We start from the raw sequence: 21,844 nt of genomic DNA, 5'->3' as shown, positions 1-21,844 counted from the left end.
TTAAGTGCTATGTCTGCTAATGTGACAGGGGCAATGGGGTAGCCTAGTGGTTAAAGAATATGTTCATCACCCCGAGACCTGGGTTTGATTCCCCACATGGGTACCATTTGTGGAGCCAGGTGTGATATTGCTGGAATATTGCTAAGAGCAGCGTAAAATCTAACTCACTCACTCACTCACTCACTCACTCACTCACTCACTCACTCACTCACTCACTCACTCACTCCTTTGATTTGTGAAACAAATTATCTCTACAGAATCTATGCTTGTGGATGCTTTCTTAAGTCTAATTGATTTGTTATATTATTTAAACGATGTAGTAATATAACACCGCTAAGATGATAAGGGAGAATTTGGTTGTGTTAAATTTATGATTATCACATAACATTATCACAAGTGTTCCAAAGTGATCTCTTGGATTTGCACCTATACATTTGGATCTAGTGACCCCCTTTATTTGTAGCCTCAAACTTCAGAGTTCTGACAAGGACTTAACTTTCATGCTTCATTTCAACTAAGTATGATACCCCCAAAAAGGTTTGATTTCCACACTGGTACAAATTGTGAAGTCCGTTCTTTCTGTTCCCACATAGAACCCTATCCACTCACTCACTCACTCACTCACTCTGAGGGGTGTTACTATCCACATCAACATGCCTTGAGAATGCTGCATGAATTAGTGTTAGATCAGAGTGTGTATAACATATAACCTTCATATGTGTGTCACATCATATCTCCACTGTCCTCATCGACCAATCATGTCCTCACATTCATGTATTCCATATTCACTGTGCAATAACTGTCTACTGCAGAAATACTAATGGGAGATGTGAAACCCTGAGTCATGTTGTCTCATATTTCTTCTCTCCTGGGTACCGTTGTACAAAACAGCCTTAGCACTACGACTGTTGTAAGTCTATCTTAAGGTGTGGGAGTTACGATCATCTTAGCGCTAAGATCGCTTTGTACAATGCACCCCTGAACTGTATCTTCTGCATTATTTCTCATATTGCAATATTTTCTATTGGAATCAGGGCGATGGGGTAGCCTTACGTGGTTAAAGAATTCGCTTGTCATGTCAAAGGCCGGGGTTCCTTTCCCTACATGGGTTCAATGTGTGAAGCCCATTTCTGGCGTCTCCTGCCGTGATATTGCTGGAACATTGCTAATAGCGGTGTAAAACCATACTCACTATTGGAATCTGTTTATTTCATCATGGTATACACTTTCAGTATGTTTCCTGTGAGTTAGAGAGTGAATGTTTTCTAATAACTCAGTCAGGAATATTAGATGTTATAGTATTTTTAATTGGTTTACGAGACCGACTGATGGAAAACAACTGAACTTAGAACAAAAATAAAATTACTTTTGACAGTTTTGTTTTGGGCGTTTTACAATTTGATGAAATGAAAAAAACACACAATTTTATCACCTCAATTCATAAGAAATGGCAAATAATATGTATATAAATCTTTATTCTAGCAAAAAAAATCCCTATCAATCGGTATCATTTCGCAATCATACTTCAGTGATAGTGTGATATATGAGTCTGTTTTTCATTCATTAGTAGCGGTACTAATCTGGACGTCCTACATTGAATTTTAGGCCAACATTTTGGTAATTTGTAAACCAAGTAATAAGTAATAAAAGGCCTTACAAGTGCATCATGGCTGTCTAGATACAGTCCAGCCGGGCATGGTAAACCAGTCATTGATAGCATATGCACTGAACAATGCCCTCCAGGAATCAGGTCTGAATGCTGAACTTTCAGCCTTTTACCAATTTTGAGGGTCAGTAATAGTGATATTCAAACAATAATACTTCATTCTCTAGTGGTGGGACGATACACTGATGCATCAGTGGAGCGCGATATTTTACTTCCTGATACAAGTATTGATAACAGTTGCTCATTAAGTAAAAAGTATTGATCCATACCTTTAATAACTGTTACACTAAACACTAATCAGTAGTAAAAATTATTATTGAAAAAGTAAATGTTTTTATCCATTGCGCCATACTTGACACTGCCATCTGTAAATCATCAGTGACCCAGGTATTTGACTATGAAAAAGATGGGGGCGGTCGGGTAGCCTAGTGGTTAAAGTGTTCACTCGTCACTCCGAAGACCTGGGTTCGATTCCGGACATGGGTACAATGTGTGAAGCCCATTTCTGGCGTCCCCTGCCGTGAGAATTGCTGGAATATTGCTAAAAGCGGCGTAAAACCAAACTCACTCACTCACTCACTCACTATGAAAAAGATGGCTTCCACACCACAGATAAGAGTACATGCAAGTATCGTGATACGTATCAGATCGTGAAAATGGGATTGTGATACGTATCAGATCATGCAGTTGGTGTATCGTTCCAGTCCTCTCAATCTCCATACATCTTAATAACCTCATTGATTGTTATATAACATTGTCTTAATTGACAAAGACTTGTCAACTTGGAACATAACCAAAAAATAACTATTTTGCGGAGTTGATGATCAATACATGTAAAATTTACAAACTTCACAGAAACCATTTTAGAAAACAATAAAGTGAACTGAATCTAAATTTCCTTAATGGCCACTAAGTTCCACCAGGTTGACAGGTCATGTGATAACGCACCTGCACCTCTGTTGTACTACAATGTTGTACTCTGTTGTACATTGTTGTACATTGTACTGTGCACCCCCCACTATCACCCCTGTTGTAGTCATACCCCCATCACCATGTGCGTCTTTCAGTCAACTCTGACCTTGGACTACAATGGCAGCAATCTACGTCAATGTATCTTCCAGGTATGACAGCACCGCGGTCGGCAACTTCATCGCCCAAGTCACCACGTAAAGTCAGGTCAGCTGGCACTGTGAGTATACTTTCTTACTGCACAGTTGTAGGTCTTTAGGTAGACATGCCATGATGGTAGTTTTCAGGTAGGCATGTAATAACAGATGTCTTTAGTTAGACATGTTATAATGAAGATCTTAAGGTCGATGTGGCATGATAGTATTTTTCTGGTAGGCATGTAATAACAGATGTCTTTAGTTAGACATGTTATAATGAAGATCTTAAGGTCAATGTGGCATGACGGTATTTTTCAGGTAGGCATGTAATAACGGATGTCTTTAGTTAGACATGTTATTATGAAGATCTTAAGGTCGATGTGGCATGATAGTATTTTTCAGGTAGGCATGTAATAACGGATGTCTTTAGTTAGACATGTTATAATGAAGATCTTAAGGTCGATGTGGCATGATAGTATTTTTCTGGTAGGCATGTAATAACAGATGTCTTTAGTTAGACATGTTATTATGAAGATCTTAAGGTCGATGTGGCATGAAAGCATTTTTCAGGTAGGCATGTAATAACGGATGTCTTTAGTTAGACATGTTATAACGAAGGTCTTCAGGCTGATGTTGCATGATAGTATTTTTCTGGTAGGCATGTAATAACGGATGTCTTTAGTTAGACATGTTATTATGAAGATCCTAAGGTCGATGTGGCATGATAGTATTTTTCTGGTAGGCATGTAATAACAGATGTCTTTAGTTAGACATGTTATTATGAAGATCTTAAGGTCGATGTGGCATGATAGTATTTTTCTGGTAGGCATGTAATAACAGATGTCTTTAGTTAGACATGTTATTATGAAGATCTTAAGGTCGATGTGGCATGATAGTATTTTTCAGGTAGGCATGTAATAACGGATGTCTTTAGTTAGACATGTTATAACATGATCTTCAGGTCGATGTGGCATGATAGTATTTTTCAGGTAGGCATGTAATAACAGATGTTTTCAGGTAGACATGGTATAACAGAGGTAGCTAGTCATAAAGTTGGTCAGTATTGTTGAAGTCTTAAGGTCACATGATAGCTACAACATAAACACCAACTGGGCAGAAATCTGAAAGAATTACAAGAATTTATTACAGCATATTCTTTGTTATTTTGAATTCTGTAGTCTTAGTCACAGTTACATATCATCTGCAATTTTTATCATCAAAAACACCCCAATCAAATCTAATGATAATGGTTTTTCTTCCTATTAACCAACCCCTTTTGTAAATGTTACCTGAATACACATATTTTATTTTTTGGCTTAATCAGTACCAAACTCAAAGACAATGTAGATCCTGGCATTGCATCTGACTTTCTTGTTGTTAAAAAAATATAATTATCATTACTTTGATGTCTCTGCATCATACCCAGAATCATGCCAGCCTGTCACAGGTAGAAAGCTGGTGTGTTATAAGTCATAGTCTCATCATCAGTGTGTAATAATAGCAATGTTCCACATTGTTCGATACTGTTGCAGCCTAAGCACCGGATGACCAATGGGAGCAGCATGAGCAATGGAACCAATGGCCATCACAGAGGTAAGCAGATGCTAGGGAGGAAGACTGTTGCACAATTGACTTGCCTTTGCATGTGTTTGTGACTGGTGCCACTGGTGGGGCAGGGTACCTCACTTCTTTGCGAACATTTGGTATCATCACTATTTTAAATGATTCATAAAAACATGCTCATGATATAGTCAGAATCGTATATTCGACGCTGCTTTTAGCAAAGATTTCTTATGAATTTGGAAAGGGTTTTGTCGCTTTTAATTACACTGGCCAAGTGTCTGGCCAATGTGTACTTTTTTAAGTCGGATGTGATGTTGTTAGTTGTGAACCACCCCCGTAGTCTCTCTGTCCGGAGGGAGGAATGTTTGCGGTTCGATCCCCGGGCCACTGGACTCACAGAACATGTTCACTCATGACAGATAATCAGGATTTCCTCTATGAATAGGAATTATGCATATTCTTATTGATTAGTAGGCAACTTGTTTGTTTTTTATCCGTCAAATGGGTGTTGATTTAAGAATAATATAAAACAAATAATGACAAGCAGGGATGGAAATTTGAACTCTCCCACTAGCCCAGACCAGTTTTGTTAACTTTAAAGGTATCCTGAGGGCTAGTAGAATTTCAAACATTTTGGGTGGTGTTGCTATATGTTATCACTATTCGAGCTTGTAGACATTGTTAGTTAACTTTCATCCCTTGACTATGGGGTTGAAAATAATTTAAACCGTATCATTTTGGGGAGGACAGTTAAAGATAAATTAGTGCAGGGCATCGATAAAACAAGAAAATCTATGTAATGAGTTCAAATGAATATTTGATTTATTTCATTCCAAACTGGTTAATCCTTACAAGATCGTAATAGATTTTGTTAAAAAAAATGTAAATGTATCTTCCATTGTATATTAAATGCAACATATCAATCTTGGGAAAGAAAAAAGATCAGATGTTTCAGGACACTCATATTCAAATGGCACTGGTATAGACTAATTGGCAGTCTCAGCAGATTTGATTCAAGCCATCCAAAATCCACTTTGTCTTAATTAGGAGTGAGTGAGTATCGTTTTCTGCAGCTTTTAGCAATATTCCACAAATATCACCAGAAATGGGCTTCACACATTGTACCCAAGTAGGGAATCAAACTGGTGCCTTCGGCTTGATGGGCAAACGCTTAAACCACTAAGCTACCCCAACGCCCCTTTAAATTAGGAGATGTGGAACTGAGTTACTTGTTAAGTAAACCATGCTTATTGAATTTGGAACCAAACATAGCTTCCACAGTGATGCCATCATCAAGTCAACTGTTTCAATAAGATAAGAGGTGGGTTTTTTTATTTGAAACCTCTAATTAACAAATCAGAATCAAGTATTATCCAAATTTATGGTAGGATGATGTATATTAAAGTCCTATTACCCATATTATACAGTGACTGTCCAAAGTTTTAAACATGGCAGGGCGGTGGGGTAGGCTAGTTGTTAAAGCCGTTCACACTGAGTGCCAGGGTTCAATTCCCATTTGGGTACAATGTGTGAAGCCCATTTCTGGTGTCCCCTGCCATGATATTGCTGGAATATTGCTAAAAGTGTAAAACCATACTCGCTCACTCAAACACTGCACTGATTACAACATCCAGACAGTCTGGATACATTCACCCAACCATGGAGGAGAGTCCCTTTAAATCTCTTGCTTTCCTAATGGAGTCAAGACAGACAATTACAGCACCTTTGTGATATTAATCTCGCCCGACATGTAAAAATGTGTGAAGAGCTGTACACTCATCAATTTCTATTGATTACATATTGATCTCATGTGAAGACTATCTCCTGTCCAGGGCGACGAGATCTGTATCCAAGCAGTTTAGAGCACTTTCAAGATATTAATAGACTCCAAGTAAAGTATAGATCCTGTTTTGTGTTGAAGAAAGAGGCTTTGTGTCATTGTGTATTGATTGTGCAGGAATTATATCTGCTGTGTTCTGATTAAAACCCTTCTCAAATTTACTTGGAGTGCCCGTTGCTGGGATAGTGGTTAGCTGTAGAGATCTGGTCTGTTTATCTAGCGGGGATAAATAGCAGTGAAAGGATGTGATGACACTATTGGATACTCACAAATTATCTTGTCTCCACAGTCTACGTTTTGTAAGTGATGACTAAATGGCGATTTGGTAGGTACAATGGTTTTTAAGTATGATTAGTGACCACCACTTTCAGATGTGATCTGTCTCTGCAGGCTATTGATTAGAGTGAGTGAGTGAGTGAGTATGGTTTTACGCCGCTTTTAGCAATATTCCAGCAATATCACGGCGGGGGACACCAGAAATGGGCTTCACACATTGTACCCATGTCGGGGATCGAACCCGGGTCTTCGGTGTGACGAGCGAACGCTTAAACCACTATGCTACCCGACCGCCCCTATTGAATAGAGCTTCTGGAAGAGTGGAAGGTCGATGGTTCAATTCCTGGCCGTGTCAAAAAGTGTTAGAGGGTAGGGCTGGGACGGGTAACTCAGGTACCCTGGGTACTGAGTAGGACCTGGGTACCCACAGGACTACCTGGACCTGTGGTTTGTCACGTTATATATTGTTTAATGACAAAAATATCTTGAACTCTATGGTTACACTGCAAGTCACTAATGTTCGCATTTCTTTCTGACTATGCACCCATTCTTTCTGACTTGAATACCCTTGAATAAAGATATAACATAAGTCAGCTTCAGTGTATGCATGACCAGATTGTTTAATACATGTATCTAAATACGTTTTGCCAGGGCTATGGTTAAATAATTCCCAATCAGACATTTTGTATGTCTTGAGACCTACAGCAGGTACCCAGGTAGGGTCGGGTAATAGGAGGGTGGGTACCCGGGTAGTAAATCTGGACTCGTCCCAGTCCTATTAGAGGGTACTTGTTGTTACCTTGCCTGCTGCTTGGCATAAAGGGGATTAAACAAGCACTGGTCGGCACGGAATTAGTATAATGTGTCTGAGTGGGGTATCCTTGTTTGACTGCAGCACGGCAACACATGGGCTAGCATTATAAAACTGGCATTAGTCCAGACGAGTACAATCAGCACATGAATTCACTTCACTATGTGAGTGCAGTAATCTTAAACTAGACCCGTGAAGATCCGGGGTAGAATAGGTCTTCAGCAACCCTTGCTTGTCGAAAGAGGCGACTATGCTTGTCATAAGAGGTAACTAACAGGATCAGGTGGTCAGGCTCACTGACTTGGTTGGTGCATGTCATCGTATCCCAATTGCGTGGATCGATGTTCATGATGTCAATCACTGGATTGTCTGGTCCAGACTTGATTATTTACAGACCGCCGTCATATAGCTGAAATATTGCTAAGTGCGGCGTTAAACAACAAACAAACAAACAAAACTCAACATTAAATCCCATTTCACCATCTTCACCTCACCATAATTGATCTGGTTGATGATATACCCCATTTCACCTCACCTCACATAGTTGCTGTCACAATTTGACTGTGTTACCATAGTGACAAAATGCTATTCAGGGTCTCAAGGCAACTAAATCGATAAGATGGTCAGGCTCTGTGACTCTTGTATGTTATCGTACCCCAAGGACACGGGACATTGCACATAATATGAATCACTGGTTTGTCTGACCCAGACTCGATCATTAACAGCCATCATCATACAGCTGAAATATTGCTGAGTGTGGCGTTAAACAAACAGCAAACAGAAACACATGATGTGTCATATTACAAAATCAAGGATTATAATAGGGACAGTAGGACATAGTGGCGTGCATATATATATATTCATTCCAGAGTTGCCTGATGTCCCCAACTCCCTCCTGGAGAGATACGACATAGGGAAGGTTATTGGAGAAGGGAATTTTGCCGTCGTCAAGGAGTGCTTAGACAGGTACACAAACACTTAATTATTCTTACTACTTTCATTGACACACAGATATATCTAAAAACCTGTTATACTAATATTAAAGATTAGTGATATTTTCAGTTTTTCAGGTAAAAGTGTATTTTTCATTTTATTGAAAATTGTATTTTAGTAATAGATACAATTCATGTTACTCATAACAGATTGAAAATTTGTAGAAATCTCATACAGATTATAGGAACATACATGTATAGTATCAGTTGTATCATTATTTTCAGAGTGGCTAATAATAGCCCCTCCCACTGTCTATGACAGGTTAATTCCATCAATGACTGGTGAAATGCAAAGTCTACCCGTCCAGTGGACAGTCTTATTGTTTCTGTAAAGAGTAATCCATATCTCCAGACATTCTCTGCTGTGCACAAAATACCAAACAACCCTATTTCAAGTTTGAAGTGACCCGTGAAGATTCTGGGGTAGAATAGGTCTTCAGCAACCCATACTTGCCGTAAAAGGCAACTATGCTTGTCGTAAAAGGCGATTAACGGGATCGGGTGGACAGGCTCGCTGACTTGGTTGATACATGTCATCGATCCCAATTGCGTGGATCGATGCTCATGATATTAATCACTGGATTGTCTGGTCCAGACTCGATTATTTACAGACCGCTGTCATATAGCTGGAATATTGCTGAGTGCGGCGTTAAACAACAAACCAACCAATCAAGTTTGAAGTAATTCAGGGATGTGAGCAAGCATCACTATACAATGTATGTTTTGAAGAATATTCACTCTACCCATTACTCTTCAGATTCAACAACAGAAGGTTTGCCCTGAAGATTATAGACAAGGCCCGGTGTAAGGGCAAGGTGGGGCATTGTGTGTCTTGTACAATGTGATAAAGACACATCTGATACCACCCGATAGACCATGATAACCCTTGATATCACAATGTCTCTTGTCATAATGTTATAGTGCAAAGTCAAATTATCTTGAATGTGTCTCATCCAAGTTCTAATGAACACAACAATCCAGTCATTAAATAACAGTTATTAACCAGGTTTGGTGGTAATAACAGTCAGTAAACATTGTATCAATATAGTACTTCGGTTATCAAGATATGCAATAAGAAATTAGCTTAATTTGATCTTGCACCTGTACAAGAGACCCCATGAATGTTAACTTTTAACATTAGGGCTATGACAAGGACTTCTTGACTTTCTTGAAAGATTTCAAACACTGCATAAGCAATTTGAAAGAATTAGGAATAGGTTAAACCAGCAGGTATAAACTTGAGCATGATGTAATTAATCTTCTATTTTAGGAACAAATGATAGAAAGTGAAGTGTCAATACTTCGTAAGGTGAAGCACCCTAACATCATCATCCTGGTGGAGGAGTTCGACACTTCCGCCGAGCTGTACCTGGTCATGGAGCTCGTGTCCGTAAGTCTCGCACATTCTACAGAGCATGGATAGGTGTTATACAACACATGCACTCATATAATGTCCGTATTGCATAGGACAGATGTCACCGTGTAATACTGGAATCTTTGTTCCTGTAATGATGATGTCACTGGGTTTTGTAGTTTTTACCACAGCCAAGGTTAATCATGAGGCATGCTCTTGTTTCATTGTTATAATTTGTTTTACAATAATTGAATCATTGATAATAAGAATATTATTTTAATGTGAATATCATGCTTTGTTTATGACATTTGTGTGAAAGTCTTTGTTATATCAGAATCAAATTTGTTTATATTTGTACAAAATTAAGTGACATGTTGTCTTATATATTTTGATTAAAAATTGATATATGGATGTCTTGAAACTTAAAGTTTTGTAAAATTGTCATAGTTACCAGTAGTAGGTGTGGCAAAATGACTAGACAGCTTGGTGCAGTTGGATTTCCGAGATTTATAGGAAGAGTTATCTCCCTTGATGTTTTTTGTGCTATTTGAAATGCTGGTATAGATCTGCTCAAAATGAAAGTTTTTAACAAGATCATACATAGCCTTAGAACCAATTGTTTGTATTTTTCAGCCCTGTATATTTTTATAAAATATTTGATGCCATTTTCACAGGGGGGAGACTTATTTGATGCAATATCCTCGGCCACGAAGTACACAGAGCGTGACGCGAGTGGGATGGTCTACAATCTGGCCAGTGCTCTCAAATATCTGCACACTCTAGGAATTGTGCACAGAGACATCAAGCCAGAGAACCTTCTGGTGAGATCCTGCTTGTGTGCTAAACTGGAGTTGGTAAATTAAATTGTTTGATAGGCATTACATGTACTGAGAAGTTGACGGATGACAAATTGGACACAATTTATGGATAACAACTTCTTTAATAACTGTAAAGGCGGCATTTCAGTACAGATCCTTATACAATGGTCAAGCAATCTTATTCTGCTTGACAACAGTATAAGGATCCAAAACGAAACGTCGCCTTTACAATAATTAAAGACGTTGTTATCTATTAATTGTTTCTACTTTGTTGGAGCTGGTAAATAACGATAAAAAAGCGACAAAACTCTTTCTATATTCATAAGAAGTCTATGGTAAAAGAGAGTTGATTGTATGATTCGGACTGAGGTAATTGTGCTGATATTCCAGGTGTGTGACCACCCTGATGGAAGCAAGTCTCTGAAGCTGGGGGACTTCGGCCTGGCGACCACCGTGGATGATGTCCTGTATGCTGTGTGTGGAACTCCCACCTACGTTGCCCCGGAGATTATAGCAGAGTCAGGGTAGGGAGCAGCAGACGGCAGTACCTGTACACAGAGTGAGGGGCACAAGGGGGAACTCCCACCTATGTTGCCCCGGAGATTATAGCAGAGTCAGGGTAGGGAGCAGCAGACGGCAGTACCTGTACACAGAGTGAGGGGCACAAGGGGGAACTCCCACCTATGTTGCCCCGGAGATTATAGCAGAGTCAGGGTAGGGAGCAGCAGACGGCAGTACCTGTACACAGAGTGAGGGGCACAAGGGGGAACTCCCACCTATGTTGCCCCGGAGATTATAGCAGAGTCAGGGTAGGGAGCAGCAGACGGCAGTACCTGTACACAGAGTGAGGGGCACAAGGGGGAACTCCCACCTATGTTGCCCCGGAGATTATAGCAGAGTCAGGGTAGGGAGCAGCAGACGGCAGTACCTGTACACAGAGTGAGGGGCACAAGGGGGATATCCCACCTATGTTGCCCCGGAGATTATAGCAGAGTCAGGGTAGGGAGCAGCAGACGGCAGTACCTGTACACAGAGTGAGGGGCACAAGGGGGAACTCCCACCTATGTTGCCCCGGAGATTATAGCAGAGTCAGGGTAGGGAGCAGCAGACGGCAGTACCTGTACACAGAGTGAGGGGCACAAGGGGGAACTCCCACCTATGTTGCCCCGGAGATTATAGCAGAGTCAGGGTAGGGAGCAGCAGACGGCAGTACCTGTACATTGAGTGAGGGGCACAAGGGGGAACTCCCACCTATGTTGCCCCGGAGATTATAGCAGAGTCAGGGTAGGGAGCAGCAGACGGCAGTACCTGTACACAGAGTGAGGGGCACAAGGGGGAACTCCCACCTACGTTGCCCCGGAGATTATAGCAGAGTCAGGGTAGGGAGCAGCAGACGGCAGTACCTGTACACAGAGTGAGGGGCACAAGGGGGAACTCCCACCTACGTTGCCCCGGAGATTATAGCAGAGTCAGGGTAGGGAGCAGCAGACGGCAGTACCTGTACACAGAGTGAGGGGCACAAGGGGGAACTCCCACCTACGTTGCCCCGGAGATTATAGCAGAGTCAGGGTAGGGAGCAGCAGACGGCAGTACCTGTACACAGAGTGAGGGGCACACGGTGGGCCAGTCGGCTCCGGTGTCGTGATTCACTGAGCAGTTGTGCCCTCAAGCTCACCAGAAACTTGGTGTCTTGTTTATAAAACAGATTTTTACAGAAAACAGTGTAGAAGGGGTATATTATTGTGAAGTAACTATTATCATAAATGCTTAGTCTCACTGATGTTTGAGCTGACTTTGTTCTTTGCAGCTCGGTCGCCGACAACAGATTTAATTCATTGTGTATGGTTTTAATAAGCGCCCACATTGTCAACTTTCTAAATGCCCAGGGCTCTTGTTACGATGAATTCAGTATTTGAGATTGAAACAGATTTACCTAGATACAAATTTATTACACAATTTCATGTGAAGATGTTTAGCAGAGCAGTTCCTTCATAGATGTATCTAAAAGTAGATTATTACTTTTGTTATTTACCTCTCCACAGTTACGGGCTGAAGGTCGATGTGTGGTCTGCCGGAGTCATCACCTACATACTGCTGTGTGGATTCCCTCCCTTTGTCAGGTATAACACTGTATATACAATGCTGATTTCCCATCTCAACCAATCAAATGATTTTATGGAAAATATGTCCATTGTACTAGGCATGTTAATATATAAAAGATTCACAGAAGATACAATTAAATATTTGCATATTATGTCTTGAAGTGTTTATCCATGTGATCAGTGTGGGTATTGCATTGTATTGTTTGTTGTTTAATGCCACGCCCAGCGATATTCTAGCTATATGACTATGGTCTGTAAATATTCAAGTCTGGACCAGACAAACCTGTGATTGACATCATGAGCATCGATCCATGCATTCGGGATATGATGACATGCATCAACCAAGTCAGTGAGCCTGACCAACCGATCACGGTTGCCTCTTACGACAAGCACATGATCAGTGTGGGAGTGCATAACAGCTCTTTTCAGAGCATTGTGTTTTTAGAGAGAGTGTGATATGTTTTTCTGCCACTTTTAGCAATATTCCAGCAATGGGCTTCACACACGGTACTCATGTGTTGAATCGAATTGGGGCCTTTAACGAGTGAATGCTGTAACTGAAAAACTCTGCTGATTATTTTGATGTACTGATCTTGTATTCATTGCAAAACTGCAATCTTTAGGGCTTAAATAGTTGCACACAGCCTGATGTACAATCTTCTGTTACAGCCAAAGCAACAACCAGGATGACCTGTTTGATCAGATCATGATGGGAAAGTTTGAATTTACTTCACCATTTTGGGATGACCTGTCTGCATCATCCAAGGTTAGCCTCTTGTGTTTTAAGTTTTTGGTCTGGTCATTTAGTATTGGAGATGTGGTGCCATGTTTATAAGGAACCAGCTATTTTAAAATTCTAGGGGTGAGAGGAGTGAATATTTTTTGGTCACCACTGACATACAATTTGTTATTATATAAGAAGGAGTCAAAAAATTAATTTAGTTTGACAACAATCTTTTTTGTCCAAAACATTTTCTTAATTTGTTTTTGTAATTTCTGGAATGATAACTTGTTTTCACAATGTTTTTATAGTGATATGTAAATCATGTGAAGAATATAGCCTGACAATTGTGATATTTGAAGCATGTAAATTGTAATAACCACTGTATGTCCTCTCTAGGAGCTGATATCCCACATGTTGACTGTGGACTCAGAACAGAGATATACAGCAGATGAAGTCCTTGCTCATCCCTGGGTTGCTGTAAGTTTTAACTGCCATTGGACAATTAATGCATCAGAATATTTGTACTTTTCGAGTTCCTTTCGAAATCAAATGTAAACATTATTTATGACAAAAATTCAAATAGTATTGATGAAATAATTGTATGTAATTGTTTTCGGAATGTCTATTTTGACAGTTAACTATTCATGCACACATTTGTTGCCAGGACGACACTGCTAAGGATGAGGATCTCCATGACAACATAGCCAAGGGTCTGAGTGCCCACTTTGTGAGGAAGACCAAGCAGACTGTTGCTGGTATCCGGGTCATCACTGTAAGTTGCTACACCCTTTTTCTTCTTGTTTTTTTAATTTTGACAAAGTAGGGAAAATAATAATAGTGTATAGGCATTGTGATGTTCCACCCTCGGAAAGCTTTAGTAAAAATCAGAATATTTATCTGAATGGAGTGAGTGAGTGAGCGAGTGCGTATGGTTTTACGCCTTTTAACAATATTCCAGCAATATCATGATGGGGGACACTGGAAAATGGGCTTCTCACATTGTACCCATATGGGGAATCGAACCTAGGTCTTTGGCCTGATGAGCCAACGCTTTAACCACTAGGCTACCCCACCGCCCCGAATGGAAGTGAAACCAGACTGGGCAATTCTTGAACATGGTAATCACAGGCCTAATGTACAGCCAGACTTGACATCATCATGTAAAAGTGACTTGATTGGGTATTGGATGGCTAAAATGGCTTCTGACGACATGGATGTGTGATGATGCGAGAAGATCAGTCTGTCATGGCCCGTCTCAGCTTGCACACATGATAAATACCTGTGTGCTTCACTACCTGTGTGCTATTTGTAATTCTTACTGTACATCTGGCTTGATTACCTGTGTGCTTGATTACCTGTGTGCTTCACTACCTGTGTGCTATTTGTTATTCTTACTGTACATCTAGCTTGATTACCTGTGTGCTTGATTACCTGTGTGCTTCACTACCTGTGTGCTATTTGTTATTCTTCCTGTACATCTGGCTTGATTACCTGTGTGCTTGTTTACCTGTGTGCTTCACTACCTGTGTGCTATTTGTTATTCTTACTGTACATCTAGCTTGATTACCTGTGTGCTTGATTACCTGTGTGCTTCACTACCTGTGTGGGGGGGTCGGGTAGCCTAGTGGTTAAAGCGTTCGCTCGTCACGCCGAAGACCCGGGTTCGATTCCCGACATGGGTACAATGTGTGAAGCCCATTTCTGGTGTACCTCGCTGTGATATTGCTGGAATATTGCTAAAAGCAGCGTAAAACCAAACTCACTCACTACCTGTGTGCTATTTGTTATTCTTACTGTACATCTGGCTTGATTACCTGTGTGCTTGATTACCTGTGTGCTTCACTACCTGTGTGCTATTTGTTATTCTTCCTGTACATCTGGCTTGATTACCTGTGTGCTTCACTACCTGTGTGCTATTTGTTATTCTTACTGTACATCTAGCTTGATTACCTGTGTGCTTGATTACCTGTGTGCTTCACTACCTGTGTGCTATTTGTTATTCTTCCTGTACATCTGGCTTGATTACCTGTGTGCTTGATTACCTGTGTGCTTCACTACCTGTGTGCTATTTGTTATTCTTCCTGTACATCTGGCTTGATTACCTGTGTGCTTGATTACCTGTGTGCTTCACTACCTGTGTGGGGCGGTCGGGTAGCCTAGTGGTTAAAGCGTTCGCTCGTCACGCCGAAGACCCGGGTTCGATTCCCGACATGGGTACAATGTGTGAAGCCCATTTCTGGTGTACCTCGCTGTGATATTGCTGGAATATTGCTAAAAGCAGCGTAAAACCAAACTCACTCACTACCTGTGTGCTATTTGTTATTCTTACTGTACATCTGGCTTGATTACCTGTGTGCTTCACTACCTGTGTGCTATTTGTTATTCTTCCTGTACATCTGGCTTGATCCAATCAACAGTATGCTACTTGTTATCTATTACCTGTTGTAAATGTTAATCTTCTGCTTATCACAACATGCCATGCGTAAAGACCATCATTCACTTGGTTGTTGTCACTCCAGCTTGATAAAGGTGCGAGAATATATGCAATAAACCACAAGTTGTTATCCATAAAGTTGTATGTTTTCTTATACATTCTGACTACACTCACAGATTTTAGCGCAGGATACTGGGTAGCCTCTACATAATCTATTCTTCCAGTAAAAAATGAATTTATGAATAGCTACTGAAGATGAATACTGGATAGCGTTTGGATAGTGACCATCTGCCAGCTCAACTTGTGTGTGCGCTGGTACTACTAATAGACCCATGAAGATCCGGGGTAGAACAGGTCTTCAGCAACCCATGCTTGTCGTAAAAGGCAACTAACGGGATCGGGTGGTCAGGCTCGCTGACTTGGTTGATGCATGTCATCGATCCAAATTGCATGGATCGATGCTCACGATATCAATCACTGGATTGTCTGGTCCAGACTCGATTATTTACAGATCGCCGTCATATAGCTTGAATATTGCTGAGTGCGACGTTAAACAACAAACAATCAACAATCAGTGGTACTACTAATACCAGTTTTAAAGGGCTACCCAATGAGATACCATGCCCCAATTTTATCATGAATACCCCACTGACTCCGGTCTGACCAGTCCTTGTTTTATCCCTTAATGATGAGCACCAGGAAGGATAACAACAAGTACCACCTTGAACATCTTTTGGTATGATGCAGCCTAGGATCGAACCACCAACCTTCTGCTCTCCAGGCCAACACTCTATCCACTACACTTTCATTATGAATAAACACAAATGCTAACAATGTTGTTACTCACCGTAATGTGTTTTTCTATTCAGACAACGGCACTGGACAAGGGATCCAGATTTTTTCAGGGGAGAGGAGGTGCCCCCCTCACGCTCCACCCCCGGGGATCCGAGACTGCTGATGATGATGAAGTATTCTGATTGGGTGACAAGTAAACAAACAGTCCAATGAGATGGATGACTTGATACAAGGCTGACAGTTGTCCGACAAGGACAGGTTATGAAGAACACTGAATGGATATACTTGAGAATTACAAGAAAGCATTCTCATTGGTTGTCCATTTGCATCCACCCATAAGAGCAATGTGATGATTGGTCGGTGTTGTGTGCAATTCACCCATCCTGAGCCAATCAGCTTCTGGATATTCTTGTTACATATTACTGTGGCTTAAACAATCCTTTCTGTTTCAAATTATGAAACACTGTCTTCAATCTTTTGTTGTTCTTGGCACACAATATTCAAACTTTGACATCATAAACTTTTGAAGATGATACTCCTCTGTCATCAGTGCTGTATATGTCTCCAAACAACTTCATGGCTCTGTCTGGCTACTTTCATTCCATTATCACTAGTTTAATAATTCCCATAGCAAATATATACTACTCAAAAGAAGTTGGGGACAACCCGATTCTTTCATATCACTGTCGTTAATCTGTCAGGCATGACAGATGCACTTCAGTAATATAAAAGAATCAGGTGATCCTTAACTTTTTTGAGTAGTGTGTTAGTCTGTCATGGCATGACAGATGAACTTTAGTAATATGAAAGAATTGAGTGTTCCTTAACTTTTTTTGAGTAGTGAGTTTATCTGTCAGGCATGACAGATGAACTTCAGTAATATAAAAGAATCAGGTGATCCTTAACTTCTTTTGAGTAGTGTGTTAGTCTGTCATGGCATGACAGATGATCTATAGTAATATGAAAGAATCAGGTGGTCCTTAACTTTTTTTTAGTAGTATATTTAGTGCCACCATGAGATGTCCCATGGCTTTATGTAGCTACATGAATGTTTTTCTCCTCTGCTTGGTGTTGCTGAACATCTTCCCAAAGGTAATGCGGCATAGAACGGTTGTTATCTTTACTTAGGGAATAACGTGATTGGAATCTGTCCTGGTTTTTTTAAATTTGGAATAACTGAAGAATATAAGCTAGAGTGTTTGGTCTCATCTCAGGAAACACAGATGACCTCCTTTTCAGTTATTTGAGACAAGGCACTGGTTTAAAGTCAAATTGTTAAAGTCAGTGAGCAAAGTTAATCATCATGAAGAAGAATCGTATTTATCAGTGAGAATGACATACCATGTGACAAAATTTCCCGATATATGTTTAGACTGTCACCTTTGAGATTTTTAGAAGGATAGATGTACATCAAATTTTCAATAAAAATAAAACAAATGAAATAATAGATTGAACATGACATCTTTTAGTCACAACCATTTTAAAATATTTCACATTTCTACGATTGCTTTCACGTGTCATTTTTATGAGTGCTAGATATATACCGGCACCTTCATGCACCAAAGGTCAGGGGGCATTCATGAACATATGCATACATATATACATTGAAAAGAAATAAGGGATGGCATGGCAATAATGTTTGGCATTTTCTAAACAAATTGTAACATTTTCCAGAAAACCTGAATAAAAAAAAATAAACGTTAGTATTAACATTATTGCAGTGTTGCTATCACTTGGTTTTTTTTCACCTGTATATTACAGGACCGTGTCTTAACTTCCCAGATCAGACCTCAGGATCTCCTCTGTTCATGGCAGGTACTACTTTCCTGAATAGCAACACTGTGCACCATTTTCAGGGCACAGAACATACCACTCAGGATTTCCTTTCCGCTGACAGGTACTTCTCTCCCAAAGAGCAACTGTATGTTTAATTGTGCACATGCCTATTCATGTCAGAGATCAGACCACTCAGGATTTCCTATTCGTTCAGACATGTACTGCTTTCCTGAAGAGTAACAATGTGTCTGTGCACTTCTGTATGTAACCTATTGGAACTCATATGAGAGCCACTACTTTTTAAACGTGAAGCTGTCAAATTTATACTTTATTCATGTTGGGGATCAGATCTCTCATGACAGGTACTACTTTCCTGAAGTCCAACTGTATGTTTGTACGCTTCATTCATGTTGGGGATCAGATCTCTCATGACAGGTACTACTTTCCTGAAGTCCAACTGTATGTTTGTACGCTTCATTCATGTTGGGGATCAGATCTCTCATGACAGGTACTACTTTCCTGAAGTCCAGCTGTATGTTTGTGCCCTACATTCATGTTGGGGATCAGACCTCTCATGACAGGTACTACTTTCCTGAAGTCCAACTGTATGTTTGTACGCTACATTCATGTTGGGGATCAGACCTCTCATGACAGGTACTACTTTCCTGAAGTCCAACTGTATGTTGGTGCGCTACATTCGTGTCATGAACATAGCTTTACATTTATTGTTTCAGTCTGATCTCCAAATATTTTCAGTATTACGTGGCTCAACATTTCCATGCATAGTTCTGTCATATTATACAAATTAGCAAAACCAAAATAGATGTAATGTTTGTGCATCACTTTTTATGGAAGCATTCGTGACGAACTCGTGTTATTCCGGGACAAGCTGAATAGCGACTCGTTCCCCTCTCATGGCCATTTTTGCAACCGGGTTCTGTCTTAGCGCAAACGGGCATACCTAAAACAATTGTCAACTCCTTGCATAATGGTTCACATATATTTCCCCACAGATTATATATATTTTAAATGCAATTTAAAGCACATTGGGACATGCAAAGTTATACAGTATGATTGAACACCTTTAACTGTGTCTTTGGTATATTTTTAGATGCAAGACATATGTAAAATCAAAAATTATTTCTGAGGGATTCTTTGATGAAGAACTTGAAATCATACACGCATTCTGATTGGTTTGTCGTATTTTCACACATAACATTCATCGATAGGGGGACGAGTCTCCTTGCAGGTTACGGAAAGGCGCGAGTGATGACGAATGTTTATGGAATTTGATAGACCTACTGCCATGTTGGTACACATTTTCTGTACAAAGTGAATGAGGCAAATATATTAAGAAAATATTGTCACAGTTGAAAAAGATTAATATTCTTATGAAAATTGAAGTCTGAGAAATGTGTCAACATATTTTTTTATCAAAAATAATTAACAGAAAGAAATATAATCAGTATTGTTTCTTTTGTACAATTTGGTTAATCTTATTAATAAAACAAGAAAGTTAGTCATGCCAAACAAATTAATTAAGTATAAGACATGATGTTTCCATTTATTCAAGTAAGTTGTTGTTGTTTCATAAAACTGAATCTCACACTTTTGTGAATATTCTCTATGGCAATATATGTGCATTTTCAGAATGTTTTCAATGTTAGTGAAAAGATGTACCAAATAACAGATACAAACCAAAATTGTTTTATTCTGTGCCTTTGATGAACGACGATACTGATTTGAGTCTAGAGGGTTTATGGGCATTTTGTAAATATAAATGAAGATTTATCAGTGAGGTGAAATTATTAATCTATTTGTTGTTACAATGTAATGTATAGTAGAAAAGTGCTTGAAATAAACCATCAATTATTTATTATTTGCATTTTGCTCACAAAACAGTATCAAATTATTCTCGAGATTTATACTAAAAGATAATTATAAAGCTTATTGTTATGAACATTTTTTCAAAGTTTTTATAGTCTGTATTGTATATTTTATTTGCATGTACAAATATTTTGCTACTTAATTTATTTTGTATATTATATACAATCATCTACAGATCTTCCCATGTTGTATAATTTAAGGTCTTAATGTACCCCTGGAAATTAAACTGTATTATTATCCAGACGCTTTTGTCATACATTTGATAGTAACAATGACAGAAACATGATTTCCAGGGGATTTACTTCCATTGCAAATAAAGCTTTAGTCATCAAGCAGGACAGTTGTCTTTTATTGTGTCAGATCTTTGGAGCGAGCATTAAGAACTGAGTGAGTGAGTATGGTTTTACGCCGCTTTTAGCAATATTCCAGCAATATCACGGCGGGGGACACCAGAAATGGGCTTCACACATTGCACCCATGTCGAGAATCGAACCCGGGTCTTCGGCGTGACGAGCAAATGCTTTAACCACTAGGCTACCTGACCGCCCCCATTAAGAACTGAACTGAATGAGATTAAAGCTTCTTGTCAACTGTGATGGTGACGGAACGTCATCACATCAATACCCAAGCTGTTAGCCATGAATGATAAAGTCTGCGGCAGGCAAACCAGTGATTGATAGCGAGTGAGTGAGTATGGTTTTACACAGCTTCTATCAATATTCCAGCAATATCACAGCGAAGGAAACCAGAATTGGCTTCACACATATGCCCATGAAGGGAATTGAACCTGGGTCTTCGGCACGATGGGCGAACACTTTAACCACTAGGCTACCCCACCGCCCCTGCATAAGCAAAGATCCGGATTATCACTGAAAAATGAAATGGTTTCATGAAAGAAAACCTCTTTGCGACATGGTCCAGACAAACACCCAAATGTCAAACTTGTTGCCAATGAAACGGAAAAAATAGAAATTTTAAAAGTCCCCAAATAGCAAAATGCACCTGTTCACAGCCTGATACATCTGTGTGCAAAGTTTCATAAAAGAATACCTATAGGTTTTAGAGAAATGGCCTGGACAAAAAAATTAGTCAGACGGAAAAACAAGCTAGGAAGTACATACCAGGGGGTATTAAAAAATATATTAAGGTGGAATTGTCAATAAGATATCAGGCTGTAGCACCCATAATATGGGGGTTGGGTGGGAGCTGGAGTAGGGAAGAGTTTTCATAGGGTTCGAAACCCACCTTTTGAAAATCATGTTTGGGCCACAAATATAATACCTGTTGTATTGCTGATATACAGACGAAATCATCAGGATTGAGTAAGCGATTGAGTTGGGTTTATCAACACTTTGAACAGTATTCCAGTTTTATCATCAGCTCCTTGTGGAAGAAAAGCCCCACGTGATGCAGGTCTTGGATGTTTACCACTTCGGTGAAACCCAGGAGCACAGGTATGGTGCTTACAAACCTAGAAACATAACCAGGGTGAACCAGGATTTGAACCCTCGATCATAGGTTTCTGGAATGCCTAAGGGATGAACTTTCATTACCGTAAGATGACTGGGCTACCCACGACTCAACCTCTAATGAAATACTCCCAGTCAAACCTAACGGCCACCTGTCTGTGAGTGAGTGAGTGAGTTGTTTTATACCGCAGTCTGCAATTGTAGCTCAGACATTATGTATATAATCAGTTG

The 21,844-nt window shown here is 39.8% G+C and overlaps 1 protein-coding gene across 2 annotated transcripts in view; it reads left to right on the top strand.

Moving 5' to 3' along the window:
- Positions 1 to 19,246, top strand: part of LOC124132689 (serine/threonine-protein kinase DCLK1-like) — an 89,606-nt gene extending 70,360 nt beyond the window's left edge. The window contains exons 5-16 of one of the 2 annotated variants that reach the window (XM_046496746.2): positions 2,734 to 2,855; positions 4,305 to 4,365; positions 8,132 to 8,228; positions 9,012 to 9,069; positions 9,525 to 9,644; positions 10,283 to 10,429; positions 10,817 to 10,950; positions 12,469 to 12,546; positions 13,198 to 13,294; positions 13,649 to 13,729; positions 13,917 to 14,024; positions 16,556 to 19,246. In XM_046496746.2, the coding sequence (XP_046352702.1) occupies positions 2,734 to 2,855; positions 4,305 to 4,365; positions 8,132 to 8,228; positions 9,012 to 9,069; positions 9,525 to 9,644; positions 10,283 to 10,429; positions 10,817 to 10,950; positions 12,469 to 12,546; positions 13,198 to 13,294; positions 13,649 to 13,729; positions 13,917 to 14,024; positions 16,556 to 16,663 (1,211 nt within the window). In that variant the 3' untranslated portion in view covers positions 16,664 to 19,246. The remainder of the gene's footprint in view (positions 1 to 2,733; positions 2,856 to 4,304; positions 4,366 to 8,131; positions 8,229 to 9,011; positions 9,070 to 9,524; positions 9,645 to 10,282; positions 10,430 to 10,816; positions 10,951 to 12,468; positions 12,547 to 13,197; positions 13,295 to 13,648; positions 13,730 to 13,916; positions 14,025 to 16,555) is intronic. The other variant, XM_046496747.2, reaches the window with a different exon arrangement.
- Positions 19,247 to 21,844: the final 2,598 nt, after the last annotated feature.

The sequence above is a fragment of the Haliotis rufescens genome, unplaced genomic scaffold (genome assembly GCF_023055435.1).
Source record: "Haliotis rufescens isolate VD_foot unplaced genomic scaffold, xgHalRufe1.0.p SCAF_7, whole genome shotgun sequence".
Lineage (NCBI taxonomy): Eukaryota > Metazoa > Mollusca > Gastropoda > Lepetellida > Haliotidae > Haliotis > Haliotis rufescens.
This window is presented reverse-complemented; position numbering and strand designations above follow the sequence as displayed.